Genomic DNA, 21,308 nt, shown 5'->3' with positions numbered 1-21,308 from the left:
ATCCAATCATGTTTCATTTTGCTTCTTTTAAAATTTTAATTTCTGGGACACCTTGGTGGCTCATTTGGTTAAACGTTTGCCTTCAGTTCAGGTCTTGATCCCGGGCTTCTTGCTCAGTGGGGAGCTTGCTCCTCCTTCTGCCTGCTGCTCCCACTGCTTGTGCCCTCTCGCTCTCTGACAAATGAATAAAATCTTAAATTAAAAAAAAATTTTTAGTTTCTAAAAGTAATTGCATTTCTTAGAATTAGTGGGACTTTTTTTCTGATTTTTTTTTAAGTAACATGCAGTTGACACATAGTGTTATATTTGTTTCAGGTGTGCAATGTAGTGATTAGATAAGGCTATATGTTATGCTGTGCTCACTGCAAGTTAGCGCCCATCTGTCACCATACATTGCTACTATAATACCATTGACTGTATTCCCTATGCTGTGCCTTTCATCCCCATGGTTTTTTTTTTTTTAAGATTTTATTCATTTATTTGAGAGAGAGAGAAAGAGAGAGTATGAGAGGAGTGAGGTCAGCGGGAGAAGCAGACTCGCTGCCTATCAGGGAGCCCAACTTGGGACTTGATCCTGGGACTTCAGCATCATGTGAACCCAAGGCAGTTGCTTAACCTACTGAGCCACCCAGGCACCCCCCCCCCCCCCCCAATGACTTCTTCATTCTGTAACTACAGGCCTATCTCCCATTCCTGGTGGTTAAGTAATTAAGTAGCGGTCACGTGTTACATGTTAAAGGAAAGAAAGAGTGACCAAGTGGTGGTCACAACATTTCCACAGTCAGTACTTGTAGTGTGCTCCATGAGATTCCTCATGGGACCTTGGATCACTCTGTTAAGTAGCTGAGTGGGGGCATCTGTATTTTCCTTGAAGTCCCACAAATAAATGCCACTAGAAAAGGATCACTGTTATGGTGCCTCAGGTATAGTTGAACCAGATGTGTGTGATGTGTCAAAGTAGGGCAGTCACAAAATAAATTCTATTTGAAATCATACCTGACTGTTTTTGAAAGTGAAACATTTTTTCTGGTGGCCCCACTTAGGTTCCCTGTAGATATGAGTAGAGTCACTTTAACAGCGTACTCCTCTAGGATGTATTCCAAATTTTCAGGTCCCTGGCCACCTCCAGTTGGGAAGGTAGAACATACTGCTTTGGATATCCAAGCCATAAGTATCTATTTTACAAGGTAAAATACCTTGTAACAGTGTGGCTTTTTAAAGCTGATTTTAAAGAAAATCACAGCATTATAGAGAAAAAGCTTAAAATGTACTTGGAATATTTAGAATAAGGGAAAGGCTTTTCCTTTGATTTTAGATAATACAAAAAAAGGATGAGGAAATATGGAAGAGGTCATTGTGGTTTTTAATTTCACATTGTTTTTTCTTTCAGTTGGCTTTTGAAACAATGAGTGTTATATCTGTGGTGACCAACTGTGCTTTAATTGGAATGTCACCACAAGTGAACGCCCTCTTCCCGGAGTCAAAATTGGACCTCATTTTGATTGTAGTAGCAGTGGAGGTAAGTGAAAATTTAAATGTTTTAAATAGTCTCCACATCAGATGCCTCAGTTAAAACAGAGATGACCTAAAGCAGTGATGTCCCCAACTGTCAATGACTAGCAATTTAGTGACATCCATTTCCTGCGTCAGGTAATGGAAAGCCATGAGGTTTGAGGCTGTGCGTTTCTGGTTGTTTCCCAGGTATGAGAAAGTCCCCATGGTGCACATGGGGAAGTGACCTTTCTAGCTGTTGTACTGACCTGTCCAGTGCTGAGTAGATAAATCCTATTTGAAAAAGAATTCTGTAAATTTAATATTTTTTAAGTTTCTTCTAGGGATCTGTCATTTCCACTTTCTTAAATTGGAAATTTAAGAAATTGGAAATTGTAAGAAATGCTTTTTGATTAACAATTTAAATCTCATTAGCAATAGGTGTGAAATTCATTGTGAAACTCTAAAACACCAAAATGTAACATATAGTAAGAAGACTCATAATTTCACATACAAAGTACAAGTGGTCTGTCTGGGTACTTTTTTTTTTTTTTATGATTTTATTTATTTATTTGACAGAGAGGTCACAAGTAGGCAGAGAGGCAGGCGGCAGGGCGGGGGGGGGTGCGAGGTTGGGGGAAGCAGGCTCCCCGCTGAGCCGAGAGCCCAATGCAGCTCTATCCCAGGATCCTGAGACTGTGACCCTAGCTGAAGGCAAGTGGCTTAACCCACTGAGCCACCCAGGTGCCCCTGTCTGTATACTTTTTAGGTTTTCATTTTATCATGTTTCTCAATATGGCTTTACTGTAACATTTTGGAAAATTCAGCACTGACCAATTGCAAAGGGAAGAATTTGCAGGAATTTTTTTATTGCTAGTGATTATTATTGTCTGGAATATTGTGACCTTTCATTTTTAGATATTTAAAAAATAGAACAGTTGTGGAAATTTATTAAAACAGAATTTAGCAGGATTATAGAGTGGCCTAAGGCCTTAGGCCTGAAGGCTGACTAGAAATGAAACTATGAACTTGTACATTTCCAGTAGTGGCTGAAGAACTAGATTGTGCTTTGCTGTATTTGCTCTTTCTGTGTATTTAATAGGAATCTGTGTTCATGGTAGATGCTATATGCGGAGTGCATTTGGAGAATGATTTTAGAGAGCAGTGAGTAGGAGGGAAAGGGAATGGATCTAGCAGATAAAAGTAGGTATGTTTTGAATTTTGAGAGTTGAATAGGATTTTGGAGAGCTATTTGTAATGCTGATTTCTTACCTGTGTGAGAGATCAAAACAGGTATCTTAGGGGATGGCCAGCTGCCCAGGCTCATAGCATACCTTCTTGATATGGCCCTTAACTTTGCCAGTACATCCAGAGTTAATTAGGCTTTTGGAGATGACTTACATTTAAAACTAATGAGTCTCACAAAGGACTGACCAGAATGCCAGGCAGTTAATTTACCATAAGGTAAATTTACCATCTTTCCCAATAATTTACCATCTTTCTCAATGACTGTAACAGTTGGTATTAAAGTGAAATTGGTTTATTAGATTTCTTGGTAAAGTGGGAACCAGAGCAAGAGCAGTATATGTCTTGAAAGACAAGGAAATGGAAACCCTGAAAACCATCTCTTCCCCAAACTTGAGCAGACCTCTACCTCAAGCCAGATCTGGGTGTTACATTGCCAGCTTCTGAGCAATGCTGGATGTGTTCACTGCCCACCTCTTGATTTTGCCTTCACTTTCTCTAGATTTCTGGCCAGTCCAGTGTTGTGTATATTGCCATTGCCACTGCTTTCTTTTGTGTTCAGTGATGTCTTAGCATTGGCTAGCCAGGGCCTGGCTCCTCTCCCTTAATTTGGGAGACTCCCTGGCCTCTGGGGCTGTTCTTGCAGCCAGGGCTCCCCGAGGGATTTGCTGGTGTGCAGGGGATGGGGCCCTGGGATTTCTGCTGCATTAGTCTAGAGTGTCCAAAAGTTTGGTCTTGCTAGGCCTCCCCTGTGCTGGCCTTTGGCTGGAGAGCAGGCTTTTCTGGTTGATTTTTGCTTGTGCCCATTGGCATTTCTGGTTCTGCTTCCTCAGCCCTTAGTCTGACGCATACGAGGTAAAGAGGGATCCCTGGGAACTCACCACCGTGTTGCTCCTTAGGGTCCTGGGGTCCCTGGTGAGTCTGTTTTCTTCTTTCTACCCTTCAGAGTTTTCTTATGTTTGTTTTATGTATACTGTCAGTGGCTTTTAGTTGTACTTAGCAGGAGGAGTAGTGAAGAATACTTCTATCTGCCCCAAAGTAGAAGTCCTCACTTTTTTTATTCCTTTTTTTCCCCCTCTTTGGCTTAGGACCTTTGCCCTTACCAAGTACTTTCTTTGGGCCTAGCTAGCATACTTTTATTCCTTAGGTCTCAGCTCAGATGTCACTGGGCTCCCAGCATTTTCTGATCTCTCCATCTCTTCTGGATCTCTTCTGTTAGTCTCTCATGAAGCCTTAATTGTCTTCCCTCATGGTGATTATTCCACTTATATGCCTGGCATTTCCTGGTAGGCGTGTTTATATAATGTCTGTTTCTCCCTGTGCACTGTCGGCCTCAGAAGAGCAGGGACAGTGTCTACTTTTCTATCGACTAAATCAGACTGCTAGCTAGAATAGTAACTAAAACATGGTATGTAGGCATTTCTGTGTTGACATGAATGTGGAATTAATAAATTAAGCTTTTAGAAAGGGAAATGGGCACTTCTTTTTTTATTTAAAAAGGAAAAAATGGATATTATTCTTTTGATTAATTTATATTCAGAATTTATGACTCAGCCCAGGCTGAGTTAGAGTCAGTCATGACTTAGAAGAAAGATAGTTTTCAGCTTAAAATTAATCCACAGAGGCCAGAATGCCAGCAGTGTTTTAGGCCATTTCATTACCAGCTAGACTTAGACCTCTAGACAAGAAGTATTTCCTTGGGTTACCAAGATTAAATCCTTATAAGATAAAAGTGATCATTTTGGTATGTATTGGATTTTTTTTTAAATAAGGTAACTCATTAGAATGTTATCAACAATTATTAATATAGAGATCATTACTAATATTGAGATCACCCAGAGGTAAAGGTAAGGGGGGGATGAAGAGGTGGTAACTAAATGTATACTACTCTTTTCATTTTTTTATTGTGATAAAGTAAACATAACATAAATTTAGCACTGTAACCTCTTTAAAATTTTTTAACTGTGATGAAAAACACATAATATGAAATTTACCCTCTTAACCACTTATAAGTGTACAGTTAAAGGCATTGACTGAAATTCTGTATCTCTTAAACACTAACTCCCCTCCCCACCCCCATTCTACTTTTGTTTCTATGAATTTGATTACACCAGGAATCTCCTGTAATGGATTCACCCCATATTTGTCCTTTTGTGTCTGGGTTATTTCCCTTGGCATAAGGTCTCTAAGGTTCATTCATATTGTAGCATATGTCAGAATTTCCTTCCTTTTTAAGAATGAATGATATTCCAATTATGTATATACCACATTTTATTTATCCAGGCAGCAATTGATGGGCATTCATATTGCTTCTACATTTTAGCTATCGTGAATAATGCCACTGTGAACATGGGTATACAAATAATCTGTTTGAGTCTCTGCTTTACTTCTTTTGAGTATATAGCCAGAAACAGAATTTCTGCATATATGGTAATTCTATGTGGAATTTTTTGAGGAAATTAACTGTGCCATTTTCCATAGCAGCTATACCATTTTGCATTCCCATCAGCAATGTGGGAATTGCATTCCTATTTCTCTACATCCTTGTCAACACTTGTGATTTTATGCTGCTGCTTTTTTTTTTTTTTAAGTTAATAGTTACCTTAATGTGTATAATGTAGTATCTCATTATAGTTTTGAGTTCCCTGATAATCAGTGAAATTAAACATCTTTTCATGTTGGTTTTGGCCATATGTATATCTTTTTTAGGTATCTGTTCAAGTTCTTTGCCTATTTTTAAATTGTGCTGTTTGTTTGTTTTTTAAATTTTGTATTATTTATTTATTTATTTATTGTGCTGTTTGTTTTTTGGTTCTTTATTCTGGGTATTAATCCCTTATTAGATATCTTGTTGTACAAAAGTCTAATTTTTCTACCTTTTCCTTTTTTTGCCTGTGCTTTAGTATCATATCCAAGAAATCATTGCCAGATCTAATGTCATGAAGCTTTTGCCCTATGTTTTTTTCCAGGAGTTTTATAGTTTTAGGCCTTAAGTTTAGGTGCTTGATCTATTTTAGGTTAATTTTTGTATATGCTGTAAGTGTCCAAATTCATTCTTTTGCATGTGGATATTCAGTGCTTCTAGCATCATGTAGAAAAGACTCTCCATTCCCCAGTAACTGGTATTGGCACCCTTGTTGAAAATCATTTGACCATATATGTTAGGCAGTTTATTTCTTGACTCTATTCAGTTTCATTGGTCTATCTATATGTCTGTCTTTTTTTTAATGACTTTATTGATGTGTGATTGACATACGAAAAGCTGTACATATTTAATGTATACAACTTGATGAATTTGGTGATGAGTATATATCTATCTTTATGTCAGTTACCATACTGTTTTTCTTACTGTAGCTTTGTAGTAAGTTTTCATATCAGGAAGTGTGAGACTTACTACTTTGTTCTTTTTCAAGGCTGTAAAAGATTGTTTCGGTTGTCGGGTATGTGTTTGTTTTAATGTGCTTGTAGTAACTGAAGCTACTTACTGATTTTTTAAAAACTATTGATTAAAAGCTGGGTTTATATTGGAACAGATTCATATTAAAATGTCTTCCCTTTCTACCACAGTGGTATCTTTGAAGATTTATTTGTTTTTATTTTATTGACATTCTTCCTATTGCGAGGACCCCAGCTTTGTTTTCTAAATTGAAAATTTTTTGTGTTAGAACAAAATCTAGCTCAGAGAAACTGTTAGAAGTAACCAAGAAATTAATAAGTTAGCTAGTTTTATTTTAGTGTTGCTAAGACCTGAGCTGAATGCCATCTGGTCTTGTAATGAATCCAAAAAGTAGAAAGTTTAATATAAATTAGAAAGCATAATTTTTTGGTTTCTTACCATGCAAGTTTGTAAAATCATACTGAAATTCTAATTCAGAATGTTATAGAAGATTCCCTAAAACCATCCATGGGTCAAGTTAACATGTTTCTGTGTATAAGATTTTTCCTTTTGATCTGTAGAAATATTTTCAAATAAGGAATTAAAATGTTAAAATTATATTTAATTACATGGTTTTTTTTTTCCCCCAGACTCCAGGTAAAGTATCAGTATTAATGGATAAGGTTTTGGAATATAGATGAGGTTCTGTGGGGTGCATTCTGGAGCCTATGACCAAGAAAGAATTCTTGAGACATCTTTAGTGCAAAATGGTGGTTTATTAAAGCACAGGGACAGGACCCTTAGGCAGAAAGAGCTGCTGCCCCAGGAATGTGAGGGGTGGCTGATTGTATTAATTACATTATATTGTGGGAGGTAAGGAAAAGGGAGGTCTCAAAGGATTTTTACATGTTAAAATAGACTCCCAGGATACCGGTGGTTATGCCATTGTCAAGTTAAGGTTGTTTTTCCCGCTGACAAGGCATTAACATGAAGACAGTTGGGAGATTCCTAGAGGAACATCACACTCTGCCTGCTTCAGGTATCTGGCAATGGGCTTCAGGTTTTAAGGACATTTACTACAGTTTCTTCTGGAAGCTAGGTTATTTATAGAAATGCTTTGTTCTTGTAGATCTCTAAAATATTTGTAAGCTGAGGGAGACTCCTGTCTTGCAGGATTGTGATCTCTGTAAGTTAACTATTTCTTTTTCCTTTCCTTAGCTTTAGGGCAGCCAGGAGTGCCCGATGGATATCATGTAAATCCCATGTTGGGGGGAAGGGGGTTGTGGGGTATCAGCTTGTGCTTTGTCCTCATCTTGCCTTCTGTCCCCTCATCCTTAATTATTAAGTTTTAAAAAACGTTTTATCTGTAGGACATTAAATTAATAGCATGCTATACTTATGTATATTCATTCATAATCTCTAAAAGAATAGAAATTTCACTAATTCAAACCCAAAAAAATAAGCCATAAATAAAGTAAGTTCTTATGTAAATTTTTAGCATCTTGATGGAAACAGCAGTTTAAGAGATCTTATTTTAGTTATTTTCTCCAAATGAAGTAACATCTAAAACATGTTTATGTGATTAGAATTTGTTAACAAGACAAAAGAAACTTAGAACATGTAACAATTTTATAAAGCTGGTGTTGAGAGTATTCTCAACAATTTTAATTGTGGATGTTTTTCTTGTTCAGACTTTTAAAGTCAGGAAACTTTAGCTTTTATTTAATTTTTGATTCTTCAGGTTAGTTTAGTTTTGTTTTGTTTTAAAGCTTGACATAGTGCAGTGTAAAGTTCAGTAAAAGGCAAAAATGGTCTGTAATGTTTGCTGGTAAGCACCAGGTCATATGTCACAACTTTTGTGTAATTACTGCCATCTAGTGTTTACTTTAAAAACTAAGGACACTTGAACACTACTTTCATTGGTAAAATGTTACAAAATTATGGGCTGATCAAAAGAATAGCCTACCAATGTGTGAAAATTCCATTTCTAGATTAAAAATAGCCAAATAATGGCAGTCTTATGTCCACAAGTTCAGCCCACAAGATAGTCATCATCCAAATAATTCCTTTTAAATAATAATCATTATCCTCACTTTTGAGGCAAATTTCATTTACTTCTTGGATCAAACAAAGGATCACTACTGGTTTGTTTTTGTTTTTGTCTATTTGTTTGTTTTGCAAAGGATCACTTCTTTATTTTTTTTTTTAAGATTTTATTTATTTATTTGACAGAGAGAAATTACAAGTACACTGAGAGGCAGGCAGAGAGAGAGAGAAGGAAGCAGGCTCCCTGCTGAGCAGAGAGCCCGATGTGGGACTCGATCCCAGGACCCTGAGATCATGACCTGAGCCGAAGGCAGTGGCTTAACCCACTGAGCCACCCAGGTGCCCCAGGATCACTTCTTTAAATGAGGAAATGAGGAATCGCACAAGAACTCCCAGTTCCTAAAAAATAGAAATGACCTAAATTTTCTAAATATCATATGTTGGTAATCCGCTATTTTAGTATTAAATACATTCACAGTTCTTTTTTAATTCTAAACTTGGCAAGATGAAGCAGTCATACATTCTGAATGTGGACCATTCACCTACTAAACACTACTTTTTTCTTAAGTTAAGGTGAATTAACTATTCACCCCAGAAGTTATACTGCATTTCTAATGCTCAGGTCCTGGTGCCTAGCAAGCTAATTTGCACCAGCCATGTTTAATTGGTAGTTTTAAACATATCGCTTAATTGCAGTTTCTTAAGAAAAAAGGGGGAGATGTTATGTGATTTCCACCCCCACCAAGAGCTGCCTAGAAACAGAATTGATGCTTACCTGCTTGTAATGACCAAGGTGTCTTTTGAGAATGGACAGAGCCCTTTGAGTTCTTTTATGCCCTGACTCACAGGGTTTATTTTTCTATTATTTATTTACTTACTTACTTACTTAACTTACTTATGATCTTAACTATTTATTTATTTATTTAGAGAGAGAGGTGGAGCATGAGTTGGTGGGGGGGCAGAGGGAGAGAGAGAAAATCTGAAGCAGGCTCCACCCTGAGTGGGGAGCCCAACGAGAGGCTTGATCTCAGGACCCTGAGATCATGACATGAGCCGAAATCAAGAGTTGGGCACTTAACTAACTGATCCACCCAGGTGTCCCTATTTTTCTATTCTTTAAAAATGGTTTCAGACTTTAAAAATGGTTTCAGAAAAGCTGAAACTCATAATACAGGTAATTCCTATATTTATTAGGATTCACTCATTTTGAACCTTTTGCCGCATGAATGCTCTCTTACTCCCTCTCTCTGTTAATTCCTATTTACATCTGTGTGTATGAATACATGTGGGTACTTCAGAGTGTGGAGATTCTGTCCCTCTCCTGCTCCTTAGTGCACCATGGCCCTGGGCCAGTCACCTCATCTTCTAGACCTGTTACCATTTTCTTCTTTTATAATTTTCTTATTATGTTGTTAATTATTATGCAGTACCTCATTGATTTTTGATGTAGTGTTCCCTGATTCATTGTGCATAACACCCAGTGCTCCATGCAATCTGTGCCCTCTTTAGTACCCATCACTGGGCTCACCCATCCCCCGGCCCAAAACCCTCAGTTTGTTTCCCAGAGGCCATAGTCTCTCATGGTTCATCGCCCACTCTGATTCCCCCTCTTCATTTTTCCCTTTCTTCTTCTTATGTCTTCCATGCTATTCCTTATGTTCCACAGTTAAGTGAAACCATATGATAATTCTTTTTCTCTGACTTATTTCACTCAGCATAAATCTCCAGTTCCATGCATGTTGACACAAATATTGTGTATTCATCTTTTCTGATGGCTGAGTAATATTCCATTATGTATATGGACCACCTCTTCTCTATCCATTCATCTGCTGAAGGGCATCTCAGCTCCTTCCATAGTTTGGTTATTGTGGACATTGCTGCTATTAACATTGGGGTGCATGTGGGCCTTCTTTTCACTATACCTGTATCTTTGGGGTAAATACCCAGCAGTGCAATTGCTGATATGCCTGTTTCCTTGACTACAGATTGAGATCAGGGCAGCTTCTCTTCAGGGATATACTGAGGAGTAGAAATGACACATGTGTGACCCTAATCACAAGGGTCTGGCCTTGTGCAGATTCTTGGTAAATGCAGGTTGTGTTACCACTCTTACAAGACATTGATAAGCTATCTGTCTTTGAAAGAGTTTAGTACCTACAATTATTATGAGAATTAAATGTATAAATACACATGGCATACAGACACGATTGTGCATGTGAAATTCCACACACAGAGCTGGGCATTTGGCGGAGGCCTAGAGCTGAGAGCTGCAGTTCCAGCTGGCTTGGCAGTGGCAGAGTGAAGCTGTCGTTGTCTTGATTGTCACTGTCATCATTATTTGTTAAGCAGCATAGCAACATGGAAGTAGCTTGGGGTGTCAGAGGCCAGAGGTAGCTGAATTAGCACCTCCGCCCTTCCTCTTTGTCTCTTTGTGCCACGGTGGCTCAGATGTAGAATGAGGGCGTTGGTAAAGTATAGCGGAAGCGGCAGACGCCAGGTCTGATGCGGAGGAGGACTTGAGAAAGTGGTAACGGTGAACAGTGACACTGCTATTAATGGGTTCGTATTTTAGCAGCTAGCTTGTATGTGTCCCTCATCTCACAGATGCCTCTCCCTGGCTTTGCTCCCCCCATGCAACAGTGAATTGGTTTTGTTTGTGCTGCAGTTTTTCGATTATATGTTAGTCTCTATCTCTTGTTTCCATCCTGTGACAGGACTCCCATTTTCTCCTCTTCCCAGTCTTCCTGCTCCCACACCTCAGTCCCGCCCTCCTTCCTGCCCATCATCTCACCAAGTCTTGCTAATTCTGACTTTGAATATCTGTTGTGTCGTTCTTCCCTTTGACCATTGGTGTGGTTTGAGTTCAGGCTTTAAACATTTCCCATTTAGACTTCTTTGTAAATTTTTAAAATTTTTATTTGTTTGATCCAAAGAGAGAGAGAGAGAGAGAGCACAAGCAGGGGAAGTGGCAGAGGGAGAGGGAGAAGCAGGCTCTGCCGCTGAGCAAGGAGCCTGATGCCGGGCTCCATCTCAGGATCTCCAACAGGTATTTGCTGATGCTTAACCGATTGAGCCACCAGGTGCCCCCCCCCATCTAGACTTTTTAAAAAACAACTTTATAGATATAATTTATATATCATACAGTTCCCTTATTTAAAGTGTACCTTCCCCAGCTCTCACTTAGACTTTCAAAGCCACCAGTGTGACTAGGTCCTTACTAGCCTTCTGGCTTTATGCTTTCTCTCATCTGCTCCATGCTTTCTACTTCTGGCCTGGTTATTCCAAAACAAAATTCTGATCATATTTCTCCTCTGCGGTGGTCCTTAACACAAATCTCTGCAGCTTACAGAAGAAATGCCTCGGTTGAATATCAGAGTCTTTACAATGTCCCTTCCCCTGCTGTCCCTTTTTATATTTGGACACCCACAGCCCTTCCTGCAAGTTACTGTTAGCTGTTAGCAAGTTACTGTAGGACAGCGATGCCTTTCTTCTATCAGAAGGAGCCTCCTGAAGGCATTGGCAAGGACAGGCATGCAGTAAATACTCAACAACTGAAAAGTGTCCACTGAATTGCTTTTACTGTGTTTTTAAGTGATTAAGCAATTGCTTGTGAAATGTTTTTTTTTTTTTAAATTTTATTTATTTATTTGACAGACAGATATCACAAGTAGACAGAGAGGCAGGAAGAGAGAGAGGGAAAAGCAGGCTCTCTGCCGAGTAGACAGCCCGATGCAGGGCTCGATCCCAGGATCCTGAGATCATGACCTGAGCCAAAGGCAGAGGTTCAACCCACTGAGCCACCACGCGCCCCTGTGAAATATTTTTTAATGAATAAGTGTAGTCATGTATGGTGGTTGTTTTCCCAGTGAATATACAGTTAGTGGGAATTATTCAAGAATTAATTTTAACTTTATAATTAAAGACTTGGATGTATTTTGGGGAGGTATATCAACAAAACCCTTAGGTAGAACATTAAAATGGTTTATAAGAAAAGGTGAGCTTAACCTAGGCAGTATGACACTGTGGTTTAGAACATGGCCCCTGGGGTCAAATCCTGGCTCCACCATTGATAAGCTATCTGTCTTTGAAAGAGTTTAGTACCTACAATTATTATGAGGATTAAATGTATAAATACACATGGCATGCTTACTACAGGGCCTGGCAAGATTAAGTATTCCGTATTTGTCAGTTGTTTGTTTTAGGAAGACAATCTCTTCTCATAGAAGTCTCTTTACCTAACTGAAAGGTTTGATTAAACTCTGAGAATTTAACTAAAAGGCTTGATTGGGAAGAAAACCACAACCACTATTCTTCTGGTACCACGTGCAGCATCAGCATGTATTGGGCTCCTAAGAAGGTTTTTGACCTTTGGATTAGGGTACTTTTGAATGGAATTGTTGAACTGGGTTTTAACTTCCTCCTTTTGTTTCCTTTATTTCTGTGATAGTCATGGGCATTTCCTGGTCTTTCTGTACGCTGGCACCCTCTTCATTTTTCATCCAAATGAAACATTGCTTTATGTTCTTTTAAAGGTGTTGGAATAATTAAAGATAGTCAAGGCAAATTCTTTCACTGAAAATGTAGGTATAGGGTGCTTAAACTATGCCAGGTATTACCAAGGTACAGCCCTGGCTTTAGCATTGTTTACAGACAGAACCCTCCAGGAGATGGATCAGTGATAGAAGGCCTGCTTTCCGGCCTCTACAGGTGACCCCCTCCCTGACCCTCCCAGCAGTACCTGGACTGGCGTAGGTGCTCCCAACCGCTGGGTTGGAGCCAGTGAAGATGTCTGCTCACTGAAGTAAGTGCTCATCAAGAGGCATTTTGTTTCCCAATCTATGTATGGCATTCTTGCACTATAATTGGCGTAATTTCATTAAGTGGAATGAAAACTGATGAAATGTGTGTGCTAAAAAAAGAGAGAGCCATCATTTCTATGAAAACCTTTGGAAAGACTCCATAAAGACAAATTATTATCAGATTGGATAAAGATGAGGCAATTATAAAAGATTAGGAACAAATCATAAAAACATGGACAGCTTCCAGGTTCTGTTTTCACTCTGGTCCACATGTGTCTTTAAGTTTTCATTCTTCTTTAAAGAAAACAATCCTAGTATCTTCAACATTGTCTCATGGATGTTATTTGTGTATGGAAGACTGTGGAACTCTATCCCTGGGTCCTATCCAAAGAAAAGGTCTTGGCCCTACATTAAAATCCTTGCAAATAAATGTATATTTAAATGTTTGCTGAAATAAAACATAAAAGATAGGCATTTTTATGATTCCTCATTTCAGCTACTTTGTTGAATAACTGGTCTCAGGTATGGCATCTTTATAAATGAGATTCTTCTGTCCTTGGGGAGTGCGGAATTAGGGGTCTGGCTTATAAATTTGTCAGTTGGTGGGAAATACTTGTTTTGTTGAAGAACCCAGTTTATTAACCCATTTCCTTTAGGAAACCTCCCCCATTAACAATATCCCAATCTCAAAATGTTGTGTTAGTATTCGAGGTCAGATCCCACTTTAGGAAATACTTAGCTGCTTTTGCTTTGGAATTTTGTTTCAAAAATTGGGCCAGGCTTGAATTATCACTTTCTTAGCATCATAGACATTGATATATTAATTGGATTGGATGAAATGGTATCAGTTTGACCAGCATATAATTTTCCGTTATATTTGTTGTATTATAATTGTTTTTTTTTTTTGTTTTGTTGTCACTTCTGTTTTCCTTCTGTCTCACCTTTACTCTCTAGCTTAAAAGTTTCAGAAGGCTTTAGTTTCTTTTATAGTCCCCCATGGCGCTCTGTTGCAATCACTGGATTAAATTAGAAGCCATGTGAGAGTGTTTTATAGATTCTGAGGTGCTTATAAATGTAAGATGTTAATATTACTGCTGTCATTTCTTCCTAATTTATAAAACATGTTCCCAGTCCCATTATGTTATGTTATATATTACTAAAAATCAACTATTTCCAAAGAGGTTAAAAACTATGAAAGGGAAAACTTCCTACATACTTTAGTTAAAAGCTCTTATGTTCCAACTGAAGGAATAGAAATGCCATGTTTCACACACACGTGTGTATATATGTGTGTGTGAGTGTGTGTCTGTGTGTGAGAGATATGATATGCCTAATCAGAACCTGTAGTCCACAGTTCTCCTCTGACAACCGGGGCATAGGAGGAAGATGAGCTGCAAAGTGTAGGGATGTGATTATCCCCGTGCTGCTGTCAGTGGGCCCCAGCTGTAACCATTTCTACAAATGCAAGCAAGGTTATAGTGCTTCCATTTCAGGTTCATTGTAGCACCTCACGGGGAAACTAATTGGCACCATCTGTGTGAACAACTAAGTCTGTAATGTGGTCACTGGCACACAAAGAACTCGGGTTGAGGGAGTATTTCACAGCAAAGAGGTAGTGGGATTGGAGCAGAAAGAATACCACTGGTTGATATTCTTTTATAGTCATCAGTTGTAGAAGCGCAACTCCAAGGGGAAGGAGCAGCGCTGTGGTAGGTCAACAGCATCCTTCCAGTGAGGGTTTAGGAAGGACATATAAGCAAAACTATGGGGAGGGCTCGTTGTGTTGTCTTCTCTCTGCTGTGAGATTTGTCCTATGCATCCATTCTAAATTTTGGACATTTAAATTTACTGCAGGGTAATTGCCACGGATTGGGAATAAGGTGTGTGTTTGATTACAAAGGTACAGCACAAGGACGGTTTTTGGAATGATGGACTTCTTCTGTATCTTGATAACGATTATAGTTTCACACCTCACTGCATTTGTAAAAATTCAAAGAGCTTTATGAGTGATTTTTACTTTGTGTAAATTTTAAAATGAATTTTATTTTATTTTATTCTATTTTTTTAAAAGATTTTATTTATTTATTTGACAGAGAGAGACACAGTGAGGGAGGGAACACAAGCAGAGAGGGAGAAGCAGGCTTCCTAGCGAGCAGAGAGCCTGATGTGGGGGCTTGATCCCAGGACCCTGGGATCATGACCTGAGCTGAAGGCAGATTGCTTAATGACTGAGCCACCCAGGCACCCCTAAAAATGCATTTTAAAATGTATAAGACTTTATTGAAAAACATGCTTTGGAAAGTTTTTTGCCTGTGGCTCAGGGTATGTTTGCAAGGTGAAAGAAATGATTTTTTTTTAAGATTTTATTCATTTATTTGACAGAGAGAGAAGAGAAACAGAGCAAATGAGACAGAGAGAGAGCACAAGCAGGAGGGAGGGGGAGGGGGAGAAGCAGACTCCCCACTGAGCAGAAAGCCTGATTCCAGGGTCCTGGGATCATGACCTGAGCCAGAGGCAGACTTAGCTACCCAGCTCAGTCTAGTGCCCTAGTGACTTTTTCCCCCAAACTAACTGAGAATGAAATTACCTAATACCATTAATCTAAAACTTGATTTTGTATAACAAGTGGCTTTTTTCAAGCTCTGAATAAGATTTTAGAATAGAATTTTCATAGATTCTGGTAAAGGGAACATGCTAAAGATGTATTGGGTTTTCCATTCTTCAGTTTCTCATAATGCCTGTCAACATTAAAGGAGCTGCTCATGCAGAGTACTGTTTTGCTGATGGGGGAAAATTAATGAGGTGAGCCATAGTTCAGACATCTGAGAATTCACTGATCATGCTTAAGAACAAAAATGAGCCACTGTTTTATATTTTGTTGCTTTCAGAATGTGGCCCATGTACATAAATGCTAATAGTTGTATGGAAAGTAATATGGTATTGCCGTTAAGCTTTTCAAAGGCACAAGATATTTGCCTTTGTGCTCATTTTGCTCATGTGCCCCTAGAATCATCAGGGCGTGGGCAATAGGCAGTAGCGCACTGGGAGTGATGGAGAGAGAATTCGTGTTCTAATGAGAGAGGCAGTGAGGTTGATGTCCACTAGTGGAGTCCTCAAAAACCAAAAGTTTGTATTTGGCAATTTTTAAGTAAATAATTTCAAACTAAAAAAACATTTTAAACAATTTGGAACATTACATTTGTTGATGAGTTTGTCTTTTCTAGGGAATGTTTCAATAGTTCTAAGTTAAAAGCTGTTTAGGATTTTAACCTAAAGAATATTTTCTTTTAGATATGAAAGAGTAAATAGTATGTAATTGTGATCTAAGCGAAAATTGGTTTATCAATTGGGTAACAAGTACTCATTTGTAGTTTTTATGCTTTAAAATAAGGGTCAGAAAAAAATAAAATAAGGGTGAGTGACCTTTCAAATAGGGTGCTAAACCCTGTTTATTCATTCCTTTGAAAGAGAGAGGTTTACAATCTGAAGTCCTGCAGAAGGTCTTATCTCGAACCCTGATTAACTGATACAGTTCTTAAGTCACATATTAGCTGAGATTAATGGAATTTGCATTTGGGGGATTTTTTTTTTCCTCTGTTGTCTTGGTCAGAACGTCACTAAAACTTGCTGTCAACGGTACTCACCATAGTTCATGGTGCTGCCCTCAGTATGGCTCCCACGCTGGGCTTGCTGGTCTGCAAAGTGTTTGTGGTAGTTTGCAGAAAGATATGGAGCTCATGCTAAAATGTAAATCAGCAGGCTGCTTCCTGCATTGCAAATGTGTAGATATGGAAAGCAATGTCAGCTGAACTCTGAGCATCCTTCCTGAGAGATGATGTGCATTCTGGCACAAGTCTTGGAGTCTGATGGTATTGTTTGATACAGTTGCATTTTTGTTGTTAGAGGATACAATGGAAATTACAAAGGGTATTTCCTTACAGAAATAATGATCTCCTTTATGTAAATGTTTTAATTTATTCTGTGAATATAGTGCATTTACACGACTCAAACTTGAAAGATTCAAAAATGCAATGATAAAATCCCTCTACTTCTTTTTTTTCTATTTTTCTTTTTTTATTAATTAATTTATTTTCAGCGTAACAGTATTCATTATTTTTTCACCACACCCAGTGCTCCATGCAATCCATGCCCTCTATAATACCCACCACCTGGTACCCCCACCTCCCACCCCCCCGCCAATTCAGACCCCTCAGATTGTTTTTCAGAGTCCATAGTCTCAGTCTCTAAATCCCTCTACTTCTATCTCTCAGTCAATAAATTTCCTTTCCTGGGGGTAGTCAATATGCTAGGATCCTTACATCTGCTTCCTGGGATAGTTAATGTGCAGATAAACAAATATATATGAGAATAATGATTTATGAGCAGGATTTAGTAGATTCATTTTACATCTAGTTGTTTAGTACAAATAATGCTGTCAGTAATATTTTTGAAATTTGCGTAAATTTTTTATGTCCTGTGTGAGATAACCTCTCATGTTTTGAGCTTTAGAATTGATGACTTGAGTGGTATTTTACTAGGCAGTTTTGACCTTTCCAGGATAGCAGGAATTCATGGGTTGTGAGTAGATGATGGGTTGAAAGATAATGAATGACTGGTGTGCTTGTAATTTCAGGTTTGGATCTGTTTCACCTACAGTTTAGGAAAAACAAAAGCTGCTTATTAATAACAAATATTTTGCCCTGCTTGTCATCAGGGATAGTACCAAGATTGGGTTGAGGCTCAAGCAAAGGAGCAGTCTATTTGTGTATTTGTCCTAATTTTTTAATAAGAATGAATTTCTTTCAAACTGCTTCTGAGGCCAAAGCTTTTTTAAGCAGATAATCGTAGAGAATCAATTGCAACAATGTCCTTCAACAAAACTGCCCATGGTTAGGGAGTTTTTGAAGTTGTTTTTTTAAAAAATAAGCTTCATAAAATTTAAATAAATGTGAAATAGGTATATTCTTTGACCCTGAAATTCTACTTGAAATAATTTATCCTCACAAGAGAAAATTTAGGATGGGGTAGTTTAGGCTAATAATACAGTTCTCTGGGTGGACTTGGAGTTTTCAGCCCGCTTCTCACTCTCATTTACTACTGTGTTTCTCAATAGCTCTTCACATCCTTTGGCTTTCTTCTTCACTGCAGCTTCTCATTGTCATCCTCTGAAATGTATTACCACCTCTTTTCTGCTGACAACCCCCACTTTAGGCTTCTTTGTTGTTGGAGTTTTCTCTGACTGCTTCCTTGATGTCTGGGTCTGTGTCCTGGGCTAGCAGGACCAGAGATTTACTGAGCCCCTTCTGGGCTTGGCATAGAGGCCACAAAGGCAGAGAGAAAAGGGAACATCTGTCTGGTATGGAACAAAACAATTAAATCCCTAGTCAGAGAATGATCTCTTTGGAGCACGGCACACATTTTGTGTGAATTCTTGCTAGGACTGAGAAAGGAACTGAGCATGCATAAACTTTACCCTATCACTGTGTCTTTGAATCTTTTGGTCGGTGATCCTTGGATGCTTTGGAGGGATTGTTTTGGTTGTTCTGTTTTACTCTCTCATGGGAAAAAAAATTAAAATAAAGTGAATTAAAATTAATTTTGTTTTGAGTGACTATAAAGACATAACATGAGGGATTTGGGAGGTTGATGGAACTGTTCAGTACTCAAAATATGGTGGTGGTCATGCAAATCTATGCATTTGTTGAAATTCATGGAACTACATACAAAAATGTCAACTTTATTATATGATATAAAATAAAATTTAAAAACAAAATAACTTGAACAATTTCGTGTACCCTGCAAATAGTGGTACATCTGTGGATGTCATTAATTAAGGAATTACTATTATACTGGATGAATTGTTGTATGGCCCCGTTATAAATATTGGGATTTCCAAGAACGTGATTTCCCAGTCTATAGCTACTTCTCCCACCTTTTACACACCTGCCTGTATTTTCATATTTAATAAAAAATCAGTTCTAAATTGAATGAGGATAGCCAGTCAGGGATATTAGCTGATAGTTTCATTTGTTTTTTTCTAAATCCTTAAGAAGAATTTTGAGCCAGTTTGTATGGGAAGTTTAAGCAAAAGCAAGGCATTTGCAACATGAAGGCATCAGTTACTATTGCATCTTGAGAGAGAGAGAAAGAGACTCCTCTTCCCTTTGACTGTCAGACCTTTAGTCTCCTTTTTGCATTATTAATATTGCTGTGGGAGTTATTGAGACTTTAATCCAGGCTGCCTCTGATTCTGCTCTTCTCCTTGCTGGAAAGGAAAATTTGACATCACACATGGAGCTGCCAGAGGATTGATAGGGTACCAGTTGTGGATATATCCATGGTGGCTCTCAGTGAGGAGAATCTCTCTTTAGTGGGCAAAACATCACTGATTTATGACAATGCTTTTGGCTCTCTGATTATGGTTTTAATTACCACCTAAACCCCAGAATTGTGAGATCACGTGTTATAGAATTTTTTTTATTTCAAGACCTGCTATTAGTATTTTTAAAGCAATTACAAAGCAGAAATATAATATGGTAACTTTGTTTCATACATTAAAACATTAATGCAAGAAAACTCTGCCATAGACATCAGAAAGAAGATAATTTTTTAAGATTCTATTTATTTATTTATTTATTTGAGAGAGAGGGCATGTGTATGTGGGTGGGGAAGGGGCAGAGAAGGGGGAGACGGACAAACAGACTCAGCACTGAGCGGAGCCCAAAGTGGGGTCCCATTCAAGCTGAAATCAGGAGTCAGATGCTTAATGGACGGAGCTACCCAGGTACCCCAGAAAGAAGACATTTTTATCTGAGTCATGAGAGGCTCTTAATTTACCTTCATTCTTGTAAAGCAATTTGGGAAATTAGAATAATCTATGAATCTTAAGATTAAAATCAAGTAGATCATGATGAATTTGTGGATAAAGAGTAAGCCAGAATTTGTAATTTTAAAGAAGGTTAAAAATATTTCTCCAAAGTAAAATGATGGAGTTTGCTTTTAGTTTTTTTTTTTAAGACTTTAATTATTTATTTAGCAGAGAGAGAGAGATCACAAGTAAGCAGATAGGCAGGCAGAGAAAGGGGGGAAGCTGGCTCCCTGCTGAGCAGAGAGCCCAATGTGGGACTCGATCCCAGTACCCTGAGATCATGACCTGAGCCGAAGGCAGAGGCTTAACCCACTGAATCACCCAGGTGCCCCTGGAGTTTGCTTTTAAAATATATGTTGGTTCTTGAGAATCTATTATTTTGCTGTGTCTTCAGAATAGTTGCCTATTACTTAAACAGAGTGTGAATGTAGTCAAAAGTTAGAATACCTATACTTGTGATCTTAGACTCCTTTTTTTTGTCTTCTTGCCTGGAGTTTATAATGGTATTGCACATATAGTTTTTACTTAAGAGAATGTTCACATTTTCCCTTTTAGATACATACATTCCATTTAAGTTTGAGACATTTTCTGTGACTTGACAGAAGATCAGGCATTTAAATGTCCTACATGTGCATGAGAATAAAATAGGCCCTTTATTATAATCATGTAATGTTATCAGTGTCTGTATCTGTTTTTAAGCTCCACCATTGTAAACAGGTTGTTTAGGTCTCCTAAATTATTACTTTTTGTCCATTCATCTTTTTTTTTATTTTTAAAGACTTTTATTTATTTATTTGACACAGAGGGAGAGAGAGAGAGGGAGAGATCACAAGTAGGCAGAGCATCAGGCAAAGAGAAAGCAGGCTCCCTGCTGAGCAGAGAGTCCAATCCCTGGCTTGATCCCAGGACCCTGAGATCATGACCTGAGATCATGACCTGAGATGAAGTCAGAGGCTTAACCCACTGAGCCACCCAGGCGTCCCTCCACTCATCTTGATAAAGTCTTCTATTGATAATTATCTTTAAAGTCTTCTATTAAATACTATGCTCCTATTACAAAGCATTTATTTAGTTTCTGGTTCGTAAATGTAATTACTATGTTACTTGATGCACAGAGATATGTAATTGCTGTATTTTCATTTTGAATCGTGACCTTTAACATTATAAAAATATTTTTCATTTTTAATGTTTTTTGACCTAATTTTGCTCTCTGATATTAGAATTATATCTCCTCTTTCTATTTTTCTGTTTTTCTCTAGTATACCCTTGTTTTTAACTTTCCTGAATCACTTTCATTGAGGTGTGTCTCTTGTCTATAGCATAAGATTTAGTTTTCTTCTGGTAGACAGTTTGAAGTATTTTACTTTTAATTGATGCCATTGTGTTTGGTCTCAACTTTGTTATGTTATTTTGTGTTATGTATTCTATGGTATTATATTTACTGTGTTTTCTCTCTATATGGTATATACCCTCGTTTTGTGGG

The 21,308-nt window shown here is 38.1% G+C and overlaps 1 protein-coding gene across 4 annotated transcripts in view; it reads left to right on the top strand.

Annotated features, from left to right (window-relative positions):
- Positions 1–21,308, top strand: part of ANO10 (anoctamin 10) — a 234,543-nt gene that overhangs the window by 63,037 nt on the left and 150,198 nt on the right. For all 4 annotated transcript variants that reach the window (XM_059390695.1, XM_059390696.1, XM_059390694.1 and 1 more), the window contains one exon: positions 1,391–1,519. In XM_059390695.1, coding sequence (XP_059246678.1) covers positions 1,391–1,519 — 129 coding nt within the window. The remainder of the gene's footprint in view (positions 1–1,390; positions 1,520–21,308) is intronic.

Source organism: Mustela nigripes, chromosome 2, assembly GCF_022355385.1.
Source record: "Mustela nigripes isolate SB6536 chromosome 2, MUSNIG.SB6536, whole genome shotgun sequence".
NCBI classification, from domain to species: Eukaryota; Metazoa; Chordata; class Mammalia; order Carnivora; family Mustelidae; genus Mustela; species Mustela nigripes.
The sequence above is the reverse complement of the archived record's forward strand: the minus strand, read 5'-3'. Positions and strand labels throughout refer to the sequence as shown.